Raw genomic sequence first — 24,205 nt, 5'->3', positions numbered from 1 at the left:
TTATGGTGTCTAGTGACATTCATCTTCCAGCAAAAGGCAGGTCCTCATTGAGCATATTCATAAGTTTTCTCTCTATTATGAATCCTTTGATATAAAGTAAGATATGATCTCTGGCTGAAGGCCTTTCAGAAACTTCATCTTGGGAACAAGCCCAGTATGGACACATGAAAATTTCTGATGTTTAACAAGCCCTATGGTCCATTTAAATGCCTTTACATGGACATTACAGGAATATGATCTCTATTATGTGAATTCTCTGATGGGAAATAAGGGATAACTCTGGTCTGAGTGATTTTTCAAATTGACTTTATTAATGAAATATTTACTCTAGTATGGATTCTCTATTGTTTAGTAAGGTGAGAGTGTACATTAAAAACTTTGCCACATTCTAGACACTCATAAGGTTTCTCTCTAGTGTGGATTCTCTGATGTACAACAAGATGGGAGCTTCTTCTGAAAGCCTTTCCACACTGATTACATTCATAAGGTTTCTTTCCAGTGTGGATTCTCTGATGTTCAACAAGATGGGAACTTCTTCTGAAAGTCTTCCCACACTGATTACATTCATAAGGTTTCTTTCCAGTGTGGATTCTCTGATGTACAACAAGATGGGAACTTCTTCTAAAAGTCTTTCCACATTGGTTACATTTATAAGGCTTCTCCCCAGTGTGAATTCTCTGATGTACAACAAGATTGAAGTTACCTGCAAAGGTCTTTCCACATTGATTACATTCGTAAGGTCTCATTTTACTGTGTACTAGCTGATGTGTATTAAGAGTGGAAAGGCATCTGAAAGCTTTCCCACATTGATTACATTCATAAGGTTTCTCTCCTGTATGGATTCTCTGATGTATGCCAAGATGGGAGCTTCTTCTGAAAGTCTTTCCACATTGATCACATTCATAAGGCTTCTCTCCAGTGTGAATTCTTTGATGTACAAGAAGATTGACATTCTGTGTGAAAGTCTTTCCACACTGATTACATTCATGAGGTTTCTCTCCAGTATGGATTCTTTGATGTACAAGAAGACTAGAATGTTGTGTGAAAGTCTTTCCACATTGGTTACATTTATAAGGCTTCTCCCCAGTGTGAATTCTCTGATGTACAACAAGATTGAAGCTACCTGCAAAGGTCTTTCCACACTGATTACATTCATAAGGTCTCATTCCACTGTGCATTAGCTGATGTGTATTAAGAGTGGAAAGGCATCTGAAAACTTTCTCACATTGATTACATTCGTAAGATTTCTCTCTTGTATGGATTCTTTGATGTACGACAAGATGGGAGCTTCTTCGGAAAGCCTTTCCACATTGATTACATTCATAAGGCTTCTCTCCAGTGTGGATTCTTTGATGTACAAGAAGATTGACGTGTTGTGTGAAAGTCTTTCCACACTGATTACATTCATGAGGTTTCTCTCCAGTGTGGATTCTTTGATGTACAAGAAGACTGGAATGCTGTGTGAAAGTCTTTCCACATTGGTTACACTTATAAGGTTTCTCCCCAGTGTGAATTCTCTGATGTACAACAAGATTGAAGCTACCTGCAAAGGTCTTTCCACATTGATTACATTCATAAGGTCTCATTCCACTGTGCATTAGCTGATGTGCATTAAGAGTGGAAAGGCATCTGAAAACTTTCTCACATTGATTACATTCATAAGATTTCTCTCTTGTATGGATTCTCTGATGTATGCCAAGATGGGAGCTTCTTCGGAAAGTCTTTCCACATTGATTACATTCATAAGGCTTCTCTCCAGTGTGGATTTTTTGATGTACAAGAAGATTGACGTGCTGTGTGAAAGTCTTTCCACACTGATTACATTCATGAGGTTTCTCTCCAGTGTGGATTCTTTGATGTACAAGAAGACTGGAACGCTGTGTGAAAGTCTTTCCACATTGATTACATACATAAGCTTTCTCTCCAGTGTGGATTCTCTGATGGTTAGCATGACCAGCCCTGTATTGACTATATTGAGAATAGTTATTCCATGAGGTCATTTTCAGCTTTGCAGTTGACTCCTTCACATCAAATCTGGTCTCTGAATCTGAAGAAAGAAAACATACAAACATACATACATACATATACATACATACATACACGTTATAAATATATCATCTTTCTTTTGTTCACAAAAAATAAACTGAACGATGGGCAACTAGGTGGCAGAGTGGATAGAGTGCTGGCCCTGGAGTCAGGAGAACCTGAATTCAAATCCAGTCTTAGATATTTACTAGCTGTGTGACCCTGGGCAAGTCACTTAATCCTACTTGTCTCAGTTCCTCATCTGAAAAATGAGCTGGAGAAGGACATGACAAACCACTCCAGTATCTTTACCTTAAAAAAAAAAATCCAAATGGGGCACAGAGAGCCTGAAATGACTCAACAACAATAGAAACTGAATTACATTCAATTTCACCAGTCAAAAAGAAGAGCTTTTGAACTTTTGGGCAGATTCAATCATGTGTAATTCCTATTAGATCATACCTATAGGAAGATTTAATTAACAGAGTTCCACAAATAATCAAATCACATTGGATCTTTACAACATACACAAGACACAGTCAGAGCCAGCATTCTCATTATACTTTACAATTCAAGCAATGAGCTTTGAAGAGCTCTGAATCCCAGGAGCTGAGACTAAAACTCAACCCAGTGACTGAGTGTGCTCTGTCCACTACATTAGACAGATTGTCTCTAGTTCACTTTCAATCCTTTCTTCAAATACATTTTGTTGATCACAATCTTATTTTACTGTATTCAGGTAATCTTCCCACTGTTCTGTATTGACCATTGTTCTGTACTGATGCAATATCACGTTGTCATTTTTTGTAAATTTCATGCTAACCTGAGAAACACATTCATCCTTTTCAATTATCCTGTAGTAATTTCCAGTTATATTTACCTTTTATTATAATTTAATCAGGTGTATAGCTATCATGCCATTGGTTGCACATATACTAAATATTCATAGCATTTCACTACCTATAGTATCTTTCAATATAATGTAATTAGCCTAGTTATCCCTTTAAATTTTTTGTAATTGTTGTTGCTGTAGATGAGAACCCATCATAAGTATTAACTTTGGTTTGGTGTTTTTTGTATTCACTTGAGGCATAATAGATTCTATTCTGGTCCATCACTTTTTTAGGATAGCCATTATCTCTTTATTTAAAATATTTTTTTATCTTTGAATGCCTCTGTTTACTTAATAAACCTTAAAACTAAAATCCTTATAATAAATACAATAAAATAACTATTTATTTCCATTCCCCGAAATATTTTTTCTCATTCTAGACCTTGAAACCACCATTGTTCTGCCAGGAAGTGGATGGCATGCTTCACTATTAGTCCTATAGCAACACTTCCCATTTAGGGGATCAAGAATCCTTGGGAGTTGGTGATGATGGTCCAAAGGGTTTGAGCTAAAAATTCTTTCATGGTATCTTAAGCAGTAAATAATTGCCCAATTTTGTTATAAATACATTTTTTCCTCTCAAAAAACAAGTATGTGAATATTTGAAGGATAATCAGTCCCTTTCTACTGTGATTTCCAACATCATGATCAGGCATACAAGGCTTTTGGTCTTTATTCAGTGAATGAGACAAACTGTGACTGACAGCTTCTGACCAAGTGCAACATAATGCTCAGTTTCTCAACCTGTCATCAAATTGTTTCCAAACCCTCAGACGGTATGGACATTCATGTGCGAATTAATTCCCAGTGGGATGATCACAGGCATGCAAAGACCCTCATTTAATTTTTGGCATTGCACCAGAGTACTTCCTTCCTTTGCCAGTTACCTTGTAATCACATTTCATCAATGATATAATCACGAGATTAAGATGTTACAAGTATTTTTTGTTCCTGCAGGACAGTTGGCAAACTCCTGGATCATGATTCATGATCGTTTGGCATGCAAATTAGGGGCCATTTTTTAAAAATCATGTATCATCGCAACCATTCTACATAGACAAAAAAAATTATATTGCCTCTTGTTGATAATTTTTCTTTTTATTTCACCTTGCCTTCCTCTTATATTACTATTCTACTGTGAGGTTGGTTTTCAAAAGAGCTCTTTGACTAACTGGGTCAGTCCCTCAGTAGTTTCTGTGAGAGTGTAGTAAATCTTTCATGGTAGAAAAAACGAGTTAAAGAGATTTTCTCTTAAAAAGATTGTTTTATATATAAACATAATTTCTTAAAAATAAGAAAACCAAAGCAATATATGCAATTGACTTTCAAGTGCCTTTGTCAATTAATACACTTACTTGTCATTGGCCAATTAACAAAATACATAAATCAAAACAGATCTTGTATATTGTAACTTATGATTCATTTGTTAATAGGTTAGGGAACTATTAACTAAAAAATGAATTTCCATCTTTCACCAACAGTGCTTATAAAATTCTCCTCCCATTTTCCACTTCACACATATATAAGGGACCATTTCACTTTATCCTGGTTATATATCAAAATATAATTAGTGGCACAACAGATAGAGAGATGGGCTTTAAGTCAGAAAGACCTGAGTTCAAGTCTTGGATTCAGACACTTATTAGCTGTGTGACCCTGGGCAAGTCACTTGACCTCTATTTGCTTCAGTTTCCTCAAATGTAGAGTGGGGATCATAATAGCACCCAACTTCTCAGGGTTGTTAAGAGAATCAAATGAGCTAATTATTTTAAAAGCTTTATCACAGTGCCTAGTGTGGATCCAGAGCTCCTCCATTTTGTTCACACATATATGTCTGTACTCTCCCATCAGTGCTTGTAATGTAAGTAACCCAAAATAGGGTGTACCATGGTATCTTGTTTTGCAACCTCTTCTCAGAAACAGCAGAGACTCCCCACACTGTTATGCAGAAACCTGAACCCTGAAACGAGGTATAAGAGGCACCAGATTATCTTCCAGTCCCAGCAATAGGAACTTTGATCAATCAACTTTTGCCCCATCATCCTATCCTGTTCTTTACTCCCTGAAACCTACATAAATCTTGTATGCTTTTCATTTGCAGAGCCTCTGCCTCTTTGGGTCAGACTGTCTGTTGGCAACCTTAAGAAATCCTCACTGGTCCATATTATGTTTTTCAGCCAATCTGTTGTTCCCATTCCTGACATCAATGTTGGTGTGTATTTGGTCATATATAAATGTTAGCTATGATAGTTACTGCTAAATTATTTTAAAAATAATTCTTAAAGAAAGCCCAACATGAAATTTTTATAATTATGTTATACTTATTTCATTTTATGGATTTATAATTCTATGTTTAGTTTGAAAAATTAAAAGGATAAAAAGTTCTTATGTTTTATAATATTAGAGTCTAATGTAAGTATTAATTTGGAACTTTGGGAGGCAAAATTATCAGTCTCAGTATTTCAAGCACTTAATGCACACATTTAAAAGAATATTCTAAGTATTAGATTAAATGATGAGTGTGCATCATAACACTTTTTGTAGTGGTTGTTGAAAGCGATTCTAAGAACAAAAAATTTTAGAAGGCACAACTCTTTTCTGGTGTCATGGTTGTTCTTTGAATTGATCAGTTTTGTTGAAGCATAACTATTCTCCTGTTTCTTCTGCTCATTGCTCTCTAAATCAGTTCAAAGAACTCTTCCCAGGTTTCTCTGAAACTGTTCCTTTCAATAGTTCTTATGAAACAATAAGGTACTATTATATTCTTAGACCAGTACTTCCTCAGTCATTTGCCTTTATGTGGTCATCACTTTTTTTTTTTGCAACAAGAAATTGCATCTATAATAATTTTTTTGTTGGGCCAATGCACCTTCTTCTCTTTCTTTGATCTCTTTAGTTGATAGATCTACTTGTAGTTATCACTGAATCAAAGGATATACAGTTGAAGGATTTTGGGTACATAATTCCAAACTGTGTTATGAAATAACATTCCTTCATTTTAATGGTATGTGAATCTTTTTATCAAAGGTTTTTCTTATACACAACATGTTGTGTTGGGTTCTCCTTTCTAATGTATTCTGCTATCATCCTCAATTTTTATCATTTACATTTATTTATGAAAATTAATTATCTTTCTCCATCATATCTTCTTATCATCTTTACTCTTTGCTCCTGTCTCCAACTTCTGAAGGAAAAAAGTAGGTGAGGGAAAGGAATAGGATCAACACTAGTCATCTATAATCGAAATTCCCACCAATTACCAGACCTTGTCTTCCTTTGATCCCAGTCCCAGATGACTGGTTGTAACTATCTTAAGGGGCTCTTATCTTTCAATTTCACCTATTGAAAGCATCCTTTAGGAGAGAAATTTATTTTCCACCACATGAGGCAGTTGAGTGTCCTAGTGGATAGTGCAATGAGGCAGAAATCAGGCAAACGGGAGTTCAAATTTGGTCTCAGAAATTTACTAGCTGAGTGGCACGTGGAAAATCACAGCACTTCTTTGTCTCATTTTATCTGTAAAATGAGGGAAACAAATAGCACCTGCTTTCCAGGGTTGTTGTGAGAATCAAGTGAGGTAATATTTGTAAAGCTCTTGGCACAATATAATTGATAGCTATTATTGTGATTTTTATTTTGATTCTTTCTACCCAAATTATTCTCTCCTTCATAAAACTCCATTATCTTCTCTCTTTGTGTTTATAGTTGTGTCTGTTGAACTTTATTTCCACACCAAAACACTCTCCTTTGCCTACATCAGCTAAGAGTGGGTTTCATGGTCTGTTATTTATTCTCAAACCATCTTCATGTTTGTATGATAGATTTTGAACTCTTTGAGAGAAAGAATTGTCTTTTGCTTTTCATTGTATCCCCGGGACTTAATTAGCACAATGCCTAGAACGCAGTAGGTACTTAACGAATGCTTATTGACTAATTGACTGCACCTAGAGCTCATACTTGGTCTAACCTCTCTGGATTCTGGTCTCTCTCCCAGTTGTCAAACATAAGGCTTGCCTTAGCTGTGCTTCTTTTTCTTGTTTCACTTACATATAGTTATCTTAGGATAATTCTAACCCTGATGAGACCTGACCAGACCCAGTACAGAAAATAGCAATGGCACCTAGCCTCCTGAACAGTCTCCTGCTATGGGATACTCAGGAGCCTCTCCTTCCCATCTCCCTAACCTTAGAGTGGTGGTCACCTAGCCAGTGATTTCCCAAGAATGGATCAAAGATTGAGCCATAGAAACCAGAAAACGAATGAGGCTGATGACTTATGCTTCAATGATTTCCAAGTAAGGCAGAGGCTTTCACTTTCACTTTTCACTTTCACATCACATACTGATGACTGGAGATGGAGAAAATCACAGAACCAGGCAGACCAGGTCCAGTACAAATTCAGATTACATACCCTCAGCTGGGCCCTCACTATGGCAAGGAAATCCTCTGCCAACTCACCACAAAGTTTTTCCAAATCTTTTCACGTCTCCTTAAACTTCCCACATCATTTATTCCCCTCTATACTCTCTAATCAGAATGTGGCCTCATTTCTTCACTGAAAAAATGGAACATTTATCTAGAACTATCTTATCTCCTTCTCATTTCACATATATCCAATACATTTTTTTCTTTCTTCACCCCAGCCTCCTGTGAGGAGAGGGCCCTCCTGCTTGCCAAAGCAAATTCATCTACATATATAAATATTCCTACTCCATCCAATCTTTTCCCCCAGAATATTCCCAATATGATCCTTCCCACTTTTTCAACTACTTTTCAATCTGTCTCTGTCTACTGGCTCCTGCCCAAGTTCCACAAATAAAAGATCATGTCTTCTAGATCCATCTTTAAAAAAACCAACTCATTTGGCCCCTTCCTCCCCATGATGTCTTCTTATATCTTCTAGCCCTTTTATGGCTAAATAACTGGAGATGGCCATCTACAATTGGTGTCATCATTTGCTTTTGTCTTAATTTCTTCAAAACTCTCTATAGTCTTGCTCCCAATTTCACTGTTCAACTGAAACACCTCTTTCCAAAATTACCTGTGATCTCCTAATTCCTAAAATCAATGGCCTTTTCTTAATTCTCATTCTTGTTGCTCTTTTTTTGCAGCCTCTGATAACTGTCAATCAACCACTTTTCCCTGATACTCACTTCTCTTCCCCCTAAAGTTTTGGGACAATACTCTCTCCTGGTACTCATCACAACGTATCCAAAACTAAACTTGTTATCTTTTCCCCAGTGCTTCCATCTTCTTGCTGTCCTGTTACTAAGGCACAACCCTCCCAATCATCCAGGCTGATAACCTACGTATCACCCACTCTTCATCATCTCTCACACATTCCTGCCCCCTACATTTGATCTACTATAAAATCCTCTTGATTGCACCTTTGTAACCTCTCTCAGATGCATCCATTTCTCTCCCAATACTGGCCCTTTCTTGGTTCAGGGACAACAACCTCACACCTAAGGCACTGAAGAATGGGCTGGCTGGGAGCACTACCTCATGTCTCTGCCCAGTTCACTCAGTTCTCTAACCAGCTGTCAGGTTCATCTTCCTAAAGCTCCTGCCTAACCATATCAGTCTCTACTCAAAAAATTTCCACTGGCTTCGTATCACCAAGATAAAAGATAAAATCCTCTTTTGGGCTGTTAAATTTCTTCATCATCTGCTCCTCTTTTACCTTCTAGTCTTCTTTCACCTTACTCCCACTCCATATTTTGAATAATCCAGTGGAATATAGATCTCCTTTCTGTTCCATTAACAGGACCCTCCATCTCCCAACTCGATGAGTTTTTCCTGGCTGGCCCTCATGCCTAGAACGCTCTGTCTAGTTTCTCTGAAATACAAGGTAAACTCGCCCCCACCTTCACCAATTAGCCTTCTCCAGTCCTCCTTACCTTAGGGTCTGCCTCCCTTATCCTTTATGTACAGCAGGTTTTACAGAGTTGTGTCCTTGTTGTCTTTCCCACTACTCTGTAAGAGCAGGGAATGTCTTTATATCCCCAGTGCTTAGGATACAGCCTGACACAGACTAAGCACTTAATAAATATTTGTTGACTTAAGGAAGGGCTAATAAAGAGCTTTTATCAGCTAGCCTTGGCCCTTTGGAGATGGTTGCAGAAGAGGTCCAAGCCCCAAAGTTTCCAACAAAGACTTCTAGGATCACTGAGTTATTACCAGAAGGGACCTAAAAAGAGTATGAAGTCCAATCCCCTCCTTTTACATATGAGAAAACTGAGGCAGAAAGGTACAATGACCTGACCAGGATCTCACTGCTAAAAAGTATCTGAAAAAGAATTCCAAGTCATATATTCCTGCCCTGAAGTCTAACATACCCTTTACTGCAACATGAAGAAGCTTCTTGTGATAATAGCCCAGATACACCCATCTTTACCTCACTCACCTGGACAGGAGTTCCTCAGGCCTTCTTGTTCAAAATGGGAAATGAAATATTCTCTGGGAACTGGAAGCCCTAGGCATGGGGAATAAGGAAGGGATGAGGATGGAGAGAAATTTGTAATTTAGTCCTCATTAGGGAAGAGGGGAATGCAAGCAAGGGTCACAAAGTGGTTCCAAAGACTACAAAAAGATGGTTTCCAGGGTGGGTATTGCTAGGAGTTTTGATGCCAGGAGGTGGGAGGTGGGAGGTGGGGAGTGGGTGGGGGTGTTTTAGGGAGATTCATGCAACCAGTCTGGAATCGGAAAGTTCCAACTTTGTCCACTTCTTTCATAGAAGGACTGCCTCATTCTATAGCTTCCATTTTCTCGAAATTATAGGCAGCTTATAGGGCAGAGAAAAGAGCACTTGAGTCAGGAAGACCTGAGTTCAAATGTGGCCTCACAAACATTTAATCTGTTTGCCTCAGTTTTCTCCACTACCAAATGGGTATAATAATAACACCACAACCAAAAGGTTTTTGTGAGGATCAAATGAGATAATAAGAAAAAGAACACCCTTGGCATGGTGTCTGGTTTTGTATTTAAAGGTATATTTATTGTATTAAATGCTTACTCCCTTCCCTTTATTTCCTTGCATCTATACTAGAATTTGGGGAATGCATAAAAGAAGAACAAGGACACACATGCTATACTAGTGCTCTAAGAGCAACACCATGAGCAGTGGGCTAAAAATTTATCCTAATTAACAAAAAGAACATTCCAAAGACAAAACCCTTCCCAAAGAAGATGGCCTTGGAAGGGAGGGGATTCCCTTCATTGCCCATCTCCAAGGGAAAGCTGCATGATCAGTTTTTAGGGATTTTGCAGACAAAATGCATGTTCAGGTAGAAGTTAAACTACATAATGCCTGAGATACATTCCAAGTCTGAGATTCAGTACCATTGGTTTGATCCTTGGCCTGAAACTGCCCAGAACTTCTGAAAATGCCAGAAGAGGGCATCTTCAGAAGCAACAAAGGAAATTTCCAGTTCCCCTTCACACAATACAAAGATCTTTCATGGGAAAATCAGACAGCAGAAGTACCTTGTCTCTTGAACACAGGAGACTAGCACTTTAGCTTTTCTAAGAACTGATAAATGCCTGAAATCTGCACATTAGGGAGGGAATGAAGACATTCCTTTTGATGGCAAATTCAGAGTTGCCAGAGGAACTGGTCCTTACCGAGGGAGAGTAAGTTCTGAGCATTCTCCAGCATGACATCCTTGTATAGCTTTTTCTGAGCATGGTCCAACAGACCCCACTCCTCTAGGGTGAAGTTCACATCCACATCCTTGAATGTCACCAACTCCTAAAACATCAAAACCCATATTAGAGTCGAAATGCACTTCAGAATTAATCTAGTCCAATGCTCACTAATTTACAAAAGAAAACTGAAGCACAGAGAAGGGATTGGGCCAAAGGTCATATCCTTTACAAGTGTTGGAGCCAATACTTTAAATCAGTCATGAAAAGCCCAATGAAATATTGAGAAAACTATTTTATCTTTTTAGTTGGAATAAAACTTTAAGAATGTATAGCTATAAAATGTTATTCCCTATGGAATCAAAGAAGTTATGTCTTCAATCAGTGAGATACGAAGAGAAAAACAAAGCAATATGAAATTTCTTCCTCATCATAACTGTTGTAAGTGATATAATTCCTTGAAGAGTTTATAAGAAACAATAAGTACTATGTTTTGTTGAGCTAAAATATTTCCTATGATCACTGAAGAAAGAGTATAAAAGAATAATGTAGTTAATTTTCTAAAAGTTAATTTCCTAAAACATCTTCTCTAGAGAATATTCTTAAGAGATATTAATCACAATCTAGACTGAACTGAGTGTATATGAGATTGTTCCCATCTAAGTGAAGAATATATATCTATCATTGTACTGAGGGCTTGAAGAGGCTTTGGGTATATGTCAGAGACAAAACATCTTATGTATTATTTTATTAAGTGGGGTTGGGATTGGAGCTAATTCATGAGAAAGACAATGTCAGGTTCTTTATGAGAAAAAGATAATCTAAACTTACTCCTAGAATCTAGAACACTGGAGAGTAAGAGTCAAGGGAATGAGTTAAGAAGTAGGCTGATGAAAGACATCCTATGGTAGAGCTTGGCTAGGTCTGAAAGCACCTTGATACTTTGGAGGAGTAGTCTATTTTCCCAACGTGCTATACACAAAACATATATTTGGCCAATTCATCTGATATTTAATGCTCTACTATTTCATTTTCTTCCATTTCTGTTATAGTGATATGATTCACCTTTGGAGAACTTCTATTATTCCCAAGCAATTTTTCATCACGTGTATAAAACCGTCTCCACCATTTCGAAATTTTGATTTCTTCTTTTTTGGATGTTCGTTCCTTTGCAGTCCCCATTTGGGACCCCATTTGGGTTTTCTTGGCAAAAATACTGGAGTGGTTTGTTATTTCCTTTCCCAGTTCATTTTATAGATGAGGAAAGTAAAGGCAAACAAAGGTTAAGTGACTTGTCCAGAGTCACATAGCTAGTAAGTTTCTGAGGCCAGATTTAAATTCAGGCTGACTCCATGCCCAGCACTCTAATCACTGTGCCACCTACCTGCCACTGAGTCACCTAGCTGTCCTAATTTCTTCTTTATTTAAAACAACTGATATATGCTCTATTTGGAATCTTTATTTAATCTTTAACTTCCTTTATTTCTATTATCTTCTGAACAGTAAATGAATTCATTGATCATTTCCCATTTTTTGAGATTCCCAATAAGTTACATCAGTTTCTCCCAAGTCACTATTCTTCATTGCACAATTATTTATTCATAGCTTGAGTTCTCTGTATAGAAAGGTAGTCAGTCCTTTCACTGATTAGCAATTGATTCCAAATTGATTCTCTAATAAATCACTCCAAGAGAAGCTATTCCTTCTTTCTAACTAACCGTTTTCCCTCCCCAATCTTTCCAAATATGTCATTCACCACTCTAAGGCAGGTCTATGAACTCCAAACTTTCATTGAAGGAGAAAGCTAATCTCAGACATCTCTTCATTTCTGACCTAGCTCAGCTACTTTAGGACTTTCTCAGACTGACTTTTACACCCTGCCCTCAAATTAGATACCTTCTCCCTTCCTTCATTTTCTTCACTTTCCTACTCAGTAAACTCCAGTAGCTCTGTACCAACTCTAGGATCAAATGCAAAATCCTTCATGACCTAGGTGCTTCCTCCTCCTTGCTCTGATGCTAGTAAGTGTTTGAGGCCAAATTTGAACTCTGGTCTTCCTGACTTCAGGTTCTACACTCTCCACTTGTATCTCCAAGGCAATATTCACAGCACTGGTGGTGACTATGAGTATGCCAGTGTAGTTCTCAATCACAAAATATAAAAGACTCTCTATATAAAAGGCAGAAGAAAAACATTTATTTAGACACCAGAAAGTCAAATCCCACAACCAGAAAGCAAAATCTGTCATAGCAACTAAGGAGGTAATAAACATGATCAGCGCACAGGGCAAAGTCATTCCCAATTCCCTCCTCTGCCCAGGCCTTCTCACAAGCAAACACTTCAGAGCCTGAGCCTGGCCATGCCTGCCTAACTGCCTGTATCCTCCCACCACATGTGCCTTAGCCTTCCAGGTGATTTAAGCAGATCATATGGGCTTATTAATGACCTAAGAAAGATCTTTCCATTTAAATTACTATTACACCCTGGTTTCCTTGCTATTCCAGGAAGAGGGCACTCTATCCCCTGGCTTCAAGAAATTTCTCTAGCTGTCCTCCAGGGCCAAAACCCTCTGCTTCCTCATTTCTGCCTCCCAGTTACCTTCAAATTCCAACTACAATCTCTCTTTCTACAGGAGGCCTTTACCAACCACTCCTCATTCTAACGCCCTTCCTCTTTTAATTATAACATGTTTATCCTCTTTATAGCTTCTTTGCTTATTGTTTTTATTTTGTTGTATCCCCCATTATTTTGTGAACGCTTTGAGGGCAGAGACTGGTTTTTTACCTTTTTTCCTTTTTTTGGTCCTCAGAACTAATCATAGAGCCTGGCACATAGTAGGCACTCAGTAAATGTTTATGGAATGACTAAATACCCCCATTCTCCTTCATGTAATCTAGTAGCTTCTTTCCTCCAGGATCTAAACACCTAAGTTTTTGGCCTCTTATTAAGCTCCCTTTCTTCTATAAATGGCACTACCATCTCTTCACCAGCTTCATAAGGTGTCACTATCTAGCACTCCTCTCTTTCATTGCACATAACTAATCAGTTGCCAAATCTTACCTTTGCTTGCTTCACTCCATCTCTAAAATCTGAGCCTTCCTCTCCACTCACAAAGCAACCTCCTTCTTTCAGGATGTCATCGCATCTCCCCTAGGTGGGTGCAATGCCTAGATGGGCCTGACTCACTGTAATCCCTGACAGTTTAGGTTCTAGACTGAAACAATTTCAGACCCTCCAAGGTTATTCAACACTTAAAGAGAAGGTGTGCTTAGCCAGAAGAGAAGAATATTTTATAAGAATAAACAAACACTGAGCTCAGTCAAATCTCATCCAGCTCTATCACTTCCACCAAGTATCTGGGCACATCTCCAGCTCCTTGTGGCTGTTGGTATTTATGAGAACAGGAAATTAATAGCCTGAGTTTTTAGACCCCTGAGCTAACTAGAGGATGGGCTCAGCACCTTTTTAATGGAAAACTATCCTATTGATGTTATAAAATGTTAAGAGAATGGCAGCAAGATGGCAAAGTGGATAGAGTCAGGCTGGAACCAGGAAGACCTGAGTTCAAATCCAGACTCAAAAATTTAATAGCTGTATGATCCTCTGTAAGTCACTAAACTCTATTTGTCTGAGTGTCCTTAACTGCAAATGGGGATAATAACACCACTACCTCCCAGGATTTTGGGGAAGATCGAATGAGATACTACTTGTAAAGCCCAGGGCACATCATAGGTGTCACAGAAATGCTTCTTCTCCTCCCTCCCTCCTAATTGGTTGCCCTGCCTCAGGTCCTTCACCATACCAGTTCATCCACCACATTACTATTGAAATCTTTCTCCTTAAGCACAGATTTGACCATTTGACTATTCTACTCAACCAATTATGGTGGCTCCTTCTTGACTCTAGGATCAAATATCCACCCCTCTCATAAGGTCTCAAAGCCCCACATGACCTGGCCCCAATGTCTCTTTCCAGCCACATTAGACATTATCTGCCCTCCTGTTCTTTGAGATGCAGCCTCATGGGGCTTCTTTCTCACACAGAAAATTTCACCTCCCATTTCTGTTTCTGTGTACTGCCTGTCCTCCTTGCCTGGAAGTTAAGCCTTCCTTCTCTCCACCTTAGAGTCTCTCTTGTCCTTAAAGACACAGCTCATGCACTATCTTTTCCTTGAAGTCACACCAGGTGTCCCCAGCTGCTGGTACCTTCCCCCAAAGCCACCCTGTACTTTGCCCCTTTGTACATTTTAATTAATTCACTTATACTTATGCTGTTTCTATTTTATATATAATTTTGTTCTCCTCCACTAGTATGTAAATTCATCTGAATATGGATTATTTCATTCTTTGTAGCCTTATCCCTTATATTTAGCAGAGAGCCAGACACATAGCAGGCCCTTCAAAAACACCTGCTGATTAGATCTTTTTTTCTACACCTTTCCTTCATTTTTCATTCTTTATTAGTCTTACAAGTTGACCTTCTTGGCCTCTGGACCTAGGTATATTTCTAGCCATTCTCTCTTATACATTTCTATGTCTTAAACACTTCTACCTTTTGCTTCTTCTCTCTTTTGTTTCAGTTGGTATCAGTACCCAATCCCAGTTTCTTCTATTCACTTCCTGCTAAAATTTTCTCTTGTCCAGAACAAAAGGGCTTTCATGATGTCTTCACATGATGGGGGAAATGAATTTGTTGGGATTCTTACAGCAAACAAACCTAAGGTGGAGTCATCTGAAATAGGAGGGAGTCAGACAATGGTGTGCTAGTAAATGTTTAACAACTGGATTTCTAAAAATATATATATATATGTATATATATATATATATCAGCACAACATACTTTTACATTTTCTGTTCATCAAGAACATCACTTTCTTACATTTAGACAATCAACAAAACCATCAAGACCTTACTTGAAGCTTTTGCTGATTTCTTTGAACTATGAAACATTTTACGTGGAACATTTAATAACCAACCCTCCCCAGGTGGTTGAGAATATCCTTGGAATGCTGAAAGTAAATTTCTGGGAGAACATGACTCCATTTTATTCCACAATTGTCATTCTGTTGTATACGTCCCCTGGATGAACCACAGGACCAGCTACAATAATCGCTGGTTCACTTCAGTATCTAATCTCTTCTATTTGGTAGAAAAATAAATAAAAAAAGACTTCAGCAGTTCCTGGAATACTTTTCTCCTTTACCTAACATGACAAATAGTTCCCTTCGATTTAGAGTTCCCTCTCCATTTAGAGAGAGAGAGAGAGAGAGAGAGAGAGTAGGAGGGAGAAAAGGATGGAGGGAGGAAGGGAAGGAGACAGAGAATCTGGACCACAGTTTGACTACTTGATCCTGGAGGGAGGGGAACTAGGGAAGGTTAAGGAGGAAGAGTGCTCTGGGATGGATCCACCAGGGAATGACCCATTTACATTGGAAGGGCCTTAACAAACATCTTTTGGTCTTTGTGTAAGCTAGCACCCGTTGCCAAACTTCCAACCTGCTAATAACCAGTTTTGCTATAGGTGAATAACCATCTTTCCCCACCTTGTCCTTGGTATGTATAAACAGGTGGTGTGGTGGATAGAGCACTGTGCCTGGAATCAGAGAAACCCATCTTCCTGAGCTCAAATCTGGCAATTCATTTAATCCTGTTTATCTCAGTTTCTTCTCTATACAAATTAAATGGAGAAGGAAATATTAAACCATTCTAGTATCTTTGTAAAGAAAACCCAAATGGGATCATGAAGAGTTGGACAGGACTGAAAAACTACTGCACACATTGTATAAACACTACTAAATGAATTGTGAATGATATCCCTTCCCTTCAATGGCTGGTAGGGGTGTGCCACACACTGAGTGTAATAAAATCTATTTCTCTGGTTCTTATTAGCTTATTGGCATCAGCTGGTGGAAAAGATAAAACAATTCATGGAACAAGAGCCAGATCTACCAAACCCGTACAAGAAGGAAGCACCTGCTTGTCTTCCAAGGAAAGAGGACAAAGCCTAGAAGACATATATGAGACAACAGTGCCCCTGCTCATTCTAAATGTCTGCTGACCAGAGCTAAGAAATAATAAAAGAGAGAGACACAGAGAGACCTGGGAAGACTTGTGTGGCCGGAGGTTGAAGGAAATGAGCAGCATCAGGAGGACAATTTCTGCTCTGATGACAATACAGCAAAGGACAAGAGCAGGGGAAGCCTTCAGGGCTCTGCTCCAGGCCTGTTCAGACAAGACTCAAGCGTGAAGGGGTATCCTGGACCTTTAATTGCTAAAAAAGGGAGAGCTTGGCCAAAAGAAACAAAAAGAATGGGGGAAGAGTTCCATGTGGAGGGAGGGGTGATAGGTATGCATAAAAGAGAGTAAAGACTTCATGATCCATATGGAACCGAGACTAAATAGAGAAATGGTTTTCTTTCAAACTTAAAAAACAAAACTTAGAAGGACAGTAATTTAGGTGGTGGAGAGGGAAGTTAATGCTTAAAATGCCAAAGTGCCATGAATCAGTTCAAAACACTGACAGAAAGCAGGACAGTGTTGTTACTATGGTATTCAATATCATAAGTAAGAGAGATGGCCAGCTTCAAAGACAATCTTCTTTGTCTACAGAAATGGCCTCTTTGGCTGATGTTGGTCATGTCACTGGATGGACTACACTTACCTGGGCTGGGGGTCTGTGGTTCCCAGGGGCCATTCCTTCTGGCTCTGGGATCCCTGCTTGGGTCAGGCCTTGGTCCTCTGCAGACTGAGAGCTGGGGAGGGAGAAGGAGCCCAGAGGGTGAAACTTTTTTCCTTTCTCTTCCTAGGCAGAAGGCTGACCAACTCAGATTTATGAGGTTGGACCAGTCCCTGGTCCTGTTCTCAGGGGAGAGAGACTCCAACCTACAGAAAGAAGGAGGCAGGAGGTAAGATCAGGCTTGGAAATGAAGATGGTCCCACTCTCTCTTATTCCTTCACTTCTACCATGCTCCACACCCCCATCCTCCTACAGAGATCCAAAACGCAGAATGGGTTTGGTATCCCAGACAACCTGAGATAAGTCAGAGCCTCAATGACCCCTGAGTCAGAGTTCTCCCTGCAACTGGTACTCTGTCGTCCCTGCATCCCCTTATCCCCTCTCTCAGATTCTCATTTTCATTCTCTCTCTAAAGAGAGAGAGAGAGAGAGAGAGAGAGAGAGAGAGAGAGAGAGAGAGAGAGAGAGAGAGAGAGAGAGAGAGAGAGAGTAGGAGGGAGAAAAGGATGGAGGGAGGAAGGGAAGGAGACAGAGAATCTGGACCACAGTTTGACTGCTTGATCCTGGAGGGAGGGGAACTAGGGAAGGTTAAGGAGGAAGAGTGCTCTGGAATGGATCCACCAGGGAATGAGCAGGGTACATGAGAAAGGGAATAAAATCCAGTCTGGGCTTCTGCCTCCAGGCAGGGGGCCTTCATGAAGGCTCTGAAAGAGGTGAGAACAGGAATGCAGACGCTTTGGTGCCTGGGTCCAATGTAAGTCCCAGGGATGGAGAGGCAGTATTTCTGGATCCTTATAGGTTGTACTAAAATTGTGTCTTGTTCTAGTCCCCCTGACAACTTCCTCTTGCCCTATACACAAAGCTTTAGTAGGAAATTGAAAAGGGGAACCAGTCAGTAAGCCCAAACTGCCCCAAAGATCAAAGAAACAAGATTTACAAATTGTATTAACCAAAATTCACATTCTAGCAACTTAGCAGAACCATCTAGATGCTGCTTCTCCCGGTTCTAGTACTTTGATATGTCAATTTCAGACCCTATCCAGACCTACCCAACTCCACAGCAGCAGGATATCAAGGACAGCTGGGAACTTTGAGATGATTTGAGTACGTACATGAATGAACTACTAGCCTCAAAGTGATCTCTCCCCAAAACACCCTATAAAAAAGTGACCTCAAACACCCCCTACCGCACCCCTGGGTCCAGCTGCCTACTGCTCCCAGCTCTAATCCGTGGTGATGGGAGGGATGCTTTCTGCCTCTCACTCCCCATCCTCTCCCACCGCCCCGCTCCGTACCCCTCCCCACTTTTCTAAGCTCGTCTCCGCTCTATTAAAAACGTTATTGCCGGCCGCTTCCCGCGGCCAATCATAGCGCTTTCTGGTGAGTACCGAAAATGCCAGGTGCACCAGGCCCCCTTCCTTCATCTCATCGATTACTTATCCATGCACTTGGTGCTGTGAGCAGGATGCTGCACGGGAAGCAATGGTCCAGGCAATGAGCCACGCGGCTCAGACTCTTAGGAGATGGCCCGGGCTGGCCACCACTGCCCTCTCGATTTCCTATTTCCCACAGGCCTCTGGGCCGCCCGCTGCGCCCCGACTGGAGCGCTCCAACCTCTCCCCCATGCTGTGCGGGCCCCCCGAAACTCCCCAGCCTGAGGCCCGGCGCGGTACCTCCCAATTCTGCCCCCACCAAACCCTGCTGACCTTCCCCGCCCCCTCCCCGAGGCTCGGGCCGCATCCTCCCGCATCCCCTCCTCCGGGAGACCTAGGAAGGAAATGTGGGTTCAAGAGGAAGGGGCGGCGTCTGTGGGCGCCTACATTAGGGAGAAGGCGGGGATGGGGGAGGCTTGTCTTAGGGTTTCAGTTTGAGTGGAGGCGGGAGACTCCCGTGTCCCGAGGTCCAGCTTTTTTATTCACTATAAAACAAGTTTTGGGGATGGAAAAATATTCTGTTTTTCCCCTCACTCTCAAAGAGTGTGCCAAAGGAAGCAAACCTGGCATGGCCCGGCGCCCGGGGGTCTCAAAAGTCGGCCCGGGTGATGTCTCGGTTTTTCAGTTGTTGAATTTTTTTAAAAATTTTTTATTCTGAGCTTAAAAATAAAACAAGCATTTCTATAACATAATATAACAGGGAAAAAAGCATGATTGCTCGTGAAGCTGCAAATATATTACGTACAACTTGCTATTACTTTTAAATGTGTGATAAAGTTATCACCAATCTTTTATTCCATACCTGCCCTGTATATATGTGTATATGTATGTATATGTAAAACCATTCTATACATCTACGTGTATCGATTCTTTCTCTGGATGCAGGTAGCAATCTTCCTTCTTAGGTCCTTTGTAGTTAATTTGGGTATTTATAATAGTCAAAATGACTTAGTTGCTCAGTCATTCTTAAAACAATGTTGCTGTTACTGTATACAATGTTCTCTTGGTTTTGGTCATTTCGCTCTTCGTTATTTCCTGTAAGTGTATCCATTTTTTTTTTCTAAAAAAACATTGCAGTTGGAGGGCAAGGAATGTGGGCATCCCTCAGTGGGTAGTCTCAGGCTATCGTCCCCAGAAGGTTAGGCCTTTATAGATGTCCACGCAGGATTAAAGGCATGGGCACTGTCAACACTGAAAGCTTCAGAGGACCCAGATCTCTGTTTCTGGCAGAGCCCCTCAAGGAGCCTATAGAAACCCAAGAGGCCTAAGGACACTGGGTTGGGAACAATCACCAGTTCATGTCATTCAATTTCTTGTGAGGCCCCAGAAACTAGGATCATTGGAGTGGGTGTTGCTGTATATCAGCATTGGATCATCCTGATATGTGGAAAAAGTAGATTGCACATGAAATAATTCTACTATTTATTCATTTTGAGGTATGAAAAAATTCAATATGGCCCTTTCAAATCTGTCCTGATTCTTTCTATCTTTATACCTATTCTACTGAGTGAGAATTAAAAATATCCAACTACTTCCTTCTTTTAATTATTTTTGGTGAGGTGGGGGGCATGCAATCCTATTCTTAGTTTCTGTCAAAATGCCATATTTTCCCACAACAATTTGACAAACCAAAAAAGTTGAAATGAAAGTACACGATCAAGCTAAATCAATTTCTATTCCCAAATGACTTCTTTATTCAGCATCTTAAATCTATATCACCTTTTGGTCAGGAGACCAAAGATCTTTGTAAGTCCTCTGCAATAGTGGCTGGTCATTGTAATTATCAGAGTGGTGATATCTTTCAAAGTTCTTGTCTTTAGCGATGTTTTTATTGTTAGCAATTACTCTCTGAATGTTATTCAATTTACTGTCTCCGTTCATATTACTCTTCTGAGTTTTTAATGAAACTGTCTATTTTAGATCGTATTTTTGTGTTCAATTCCATTCATATACCAAAGTTTGTTCAGCTGTTGCCCTAAGTAGAACATCACACCTTAGTTTCCAGTTCTTTGCCTTAACAGAAGGATATTATCAGAATATTATCAGGAGGATAAATAGCATAAATGTTTTTTATACTTGGGTCCTTTTCCTCTGTCTTTGACTTAAGGGAATATGCACGCACACACCCACACCCACACCTACCCACACACCCACCCACACATGCACACACACACACACACACACACACACACACACACACACACGATGTCATTGACTCAGAGTAGTAACCACTTTTTGAGCTTCACCCTTCACCAACAGTGAGACCTGTAATTATTAGTAAATTCAATACATACTTCACCTTAGTGTTTCTTAAATTGAATTTTAAAAATTAACTTTCATTTCCTGTCTGCCAAACTGATTCGCCTACCCCAGACTCTTGAAATTAATATGTAGTCAAGGAAAATAAATTGCCCCAAATAGCTGTCATTTCCATGAATGTGATGAAATATTGTGCTGTTAAAAATTATGACAAGTGAGGGTTGCAGAGAAACCTGGGAAAGGTGCATGAACAAATGTAAAGTGAACAGAACCATAATATCTTGCAAATAAAAACAATATTGTAATGAAAAATAAGTCAGGAAGACTTAAGAACTCCAATCAATGCAATGACCAAGCATCTCTAGGAGACCAAAGATGAAATATGCTAACCATGACCTGATAAAGATGAAGGACTCAGAGTACAGGATGAGACAAATAACTTTTTCTTTGACATGGACAATGCAGGAACATTATCCTTCAATATACATGTATGTAAATTCCCTTCAGTATCTGTGATCATCATTTTCTTATCATCTTTGTTGTTGTTCATTTGTTTCAGTCATGTTCTATTCTTTTTTACCCCATTTGGGGCTTTCTTGGCATGGTTTACCATTAACTTCTCCAGTTCATTTTACAGATGAGGAAACTGAGGCAAAATGGATTAAGTGACTTACCCAGGGTCACACAGCCAGTAAGTGTCTTGAGGCCTGATTTGAACTCAGGTCTTCCTGACTTCAGACCAGGCACTCTATCCAAGACCCCACCTAGCTGCCTCTCATCACCTTTACCAATATGAAAATCTTTCTAATTATTAGTGATTTGGGTTAGTGATTATAGATGTGAAACTTTTTTCATGTGGTTGTTTGATAACTTTCATTTATTTTTTAAAAAACTGTTTATTCATAGCTTTTAACCATAGACTTATTATGGAATGACTCATTTTTATAAATCTGTATCCATTCTTTAAAACCCTTGGAAATGAAACTTTTATTAGAGAAACTTACTGCAAATCATTTCCCCATTTAACAGCTTCCCTTTTACATTTGAGATATGTTAGTTTCTTCATATGATAAATACTCACCATTTTATTTTGTGTGATCTTCTCCATCCCCTATTTGGTGACTCACTTTGGTGACTTTGTGGAACACAGGGTTACTATACTCATTCTCTTTTGTATGTTACACAAGTAATCTGTATAAGCTCTTTATTTTTAAGTAGTACAAGACAGTTTGGATGATTGTCATTTTCTGCTTCACACTTGGTCCTGCTAGGCCTCCATCCTGGAATACCAAAGAGGCTTTAAAAAGAGACATATGAACATACATTTGATGAGAATATAGATTTAGAGTTGAAAGAGACCATAGAGGTCACTATCCAACCTCCTCATTTTAGAGATGAGTAAATTGAGGCATAGAGAGATAGTTCCTCAACTAGAGGGACACAGAGAGCATCTGAGGCTAGATTGGAAATTGAGTCTTCCTAATCCAGTTCCCCATCTTTTACAACATGCTGCTTTCATCTACACAGTACTGAAAATCACTCTGAATAAAAAGAAGAATGATTAAACTATATATATATACCTTTTAGCCCACTGATTTTGCTATGAAACTTAAGATTCTAGGAAAAACAATAACAATAACTTGCATTTACATAGTGATTAATGCTTACAAAGGACTTTACACATATTGTCTCATTTAATGTTCTAATGGACCCTTGAATAGAGTATTGTGATATATAGAGTACTGTCTAGCAACCTCCATCTTCCAGCAAAAGGCATGTTCTCATTGAGCACATTCATAAATCTTATCTCTACTATGCATCTTTTGATAAAAAGTAAGAGATAATCTCTGGCTTCCCACATTGAGTCCATATAAGGTTTGTTCACAAAATCTATTTTCTGATGTTTAGCAAACTCTGAACTCCATTTGAATGCCTTTGCACATTTATTACAGGCATATGATTTCTATCTCATGTAAATTCGCCTGTGGGGAAATAAAGGACAACTTATGTCTAAATGTTTTTCCACATAGATTATATTAATCTAGTATGGATTATATTACTCTAGTATGGATTCTCTGATATTTAGTAAGGGGAGATTGTACATTAAAAGCTTTCCCACATTCATGACATTCATAAAGTTTCTCTCTACTGTGGATTCTCTGATGGTAAGTAAGACTGAAGCTATTTGTGAATGTCTTTCCACACTGATTACATTTGTGAGGTTTCTCTCCACTGTGGATTATCTGATGTGGAGCATCAGTTTGGAGTTGCATCTTGTAAAGGTAACCACACTGACATGCTCAGGATGGCTGCTAGCACAGGTTCTTAGATCTGCTTTACTAGGAAAGATCGCTGTTTAAGGGGTCAACAATCTTTTTTAATTACCTTCACTAGTTCAGAGGAAAAGTCAGCAGCTTGAACTTCAGAGAAAAAACAAACAGAGGAACTATAGAGACAATATAAACAGAGAAAAAAGACCAACAGACAGGGCTCTATGGCCTGAATCAAAGCAATATTGCTATTGCTTTACATACATCCCTGGATGGAGAGAGCCTTTACATCTGAGCAGTTGGGAGCTCTAAACACATGGCCACTCAGAGTCTCAATCAGGGAATCACAAGATCCTTCTCATAAGTGAGCCCCCAAAGTAAAATACAAACTCAGAGTATATATATACTTTTCAGAGCCAGAAAGCATTACAACCCTCATGACTCAGTGCCTAACTAGAAATTAGCAAAAGATATGAAAGCCTTCCTACAAGCAAGCTTCCCCTAAGCAAGCTTCCCTTAATGGGCTCCATGTGAGGCCTATTAATGATTGGGAAAGATCTTAAATCCCATTAGCATTACACATCTGAAAGCCTTTCCACATTGATTACATTTGTAAGGTTTCTCTACAGTGTGAATTCTCTGATGTTTAGATCACTGTAGTCCTGTGCTCACAACACTGAGAATAACCATTCAATGAGATCATTTTAGTTTTGAAACAGGGGGGAGGAGCCAAGATGGCAGAGTAGAAAGACACATATGCTAGCTCCTAACCCACAGCCCATAAAATACCTGTAAAGAAGAACTCCCAACAAATTCTGGAGCAGTGGAAACCACACAACAACAGAGTGGAGGAGATTTCTGTTCCAGAGAGCCCTGAAAAATGGACACCAAAGGTCTGTTGCACACCAGACCTGGAGCAGAGCCCAGCCCTACCTTGGCCACATGGCAC

General features: G+C 39.5%; 1 protein-coding gene across 7 annotated transcripts; it reads right to left on the bottom strand.

Annotated features, from left to right (window-relative positions):
* Positions 1 to 289: 289 nt before the first annotated feature.
* Positions 290 to 19,070, bottom strand: LOC140505420 (uncharacterized). Of its 7 annotated transcripts, none has more exons than XM_072611396.1 (6): positions 19,001 to 19,070; positions 17,221 to 17,441; positions 15,112 to 15,291; positions 10,540 to 10,666; positions 9,323 to 9,391; positions 290 to 2,047 (listed from the first exon to the last, which is right to left on the bottom strand). In XM_072611396.1, the coding sequence occupies exons 4-6, from the start codon at positions 10,571 to 10,573 to the stop codon at positions 342 to 344; spliced, it is 1,809 nt and encodes a 602-aa protein (XP_072467497.1). In that variant the 5' UTR covers positions 10,574 to 10,666; positions 15,112 to 15,291; positions 17,221 to 17,441; positions 19,001 to 19,070; the 3' UTR covers positions 290 to 341. The 7 variants fall into 7 exon arrangements, with proteins under 7 accessions (XP_072467497.1, XP_072467496.1, XP_072467495.1 ...); XM_072611395.1 differs by having other exon boundaries at positions 18,683 to 19,062; XM_072611394.1 differs by lacking the exon at positions 15,112 to 15,291.
* Positions 19,071 to 24,205: the final 5,135 nt, after the last annotated feature.

The sequence above is a fragment of the Notamacropus eugenii genome, chromosome 5 (assembly GCF_028372415.1).
Source record: "Notamacropus eugenii isolate mMacEug1 chromosome 5, mMacEug1.pri_v2, whole genome shotgun sequence".
NCBI classification, from domain to species: domain Eukaryota; kingdom Metazoa; phylum Chordata; class Mammalia; order Diprotodontia; family Macropodidae; genus Notamacropus; species Notamacropus eugenii.
The sequence above is the reverse complement of the archived record's forward strand: the minus strand, read 5'-3'. Positions and strand labels throughout refer to the sequence as shown.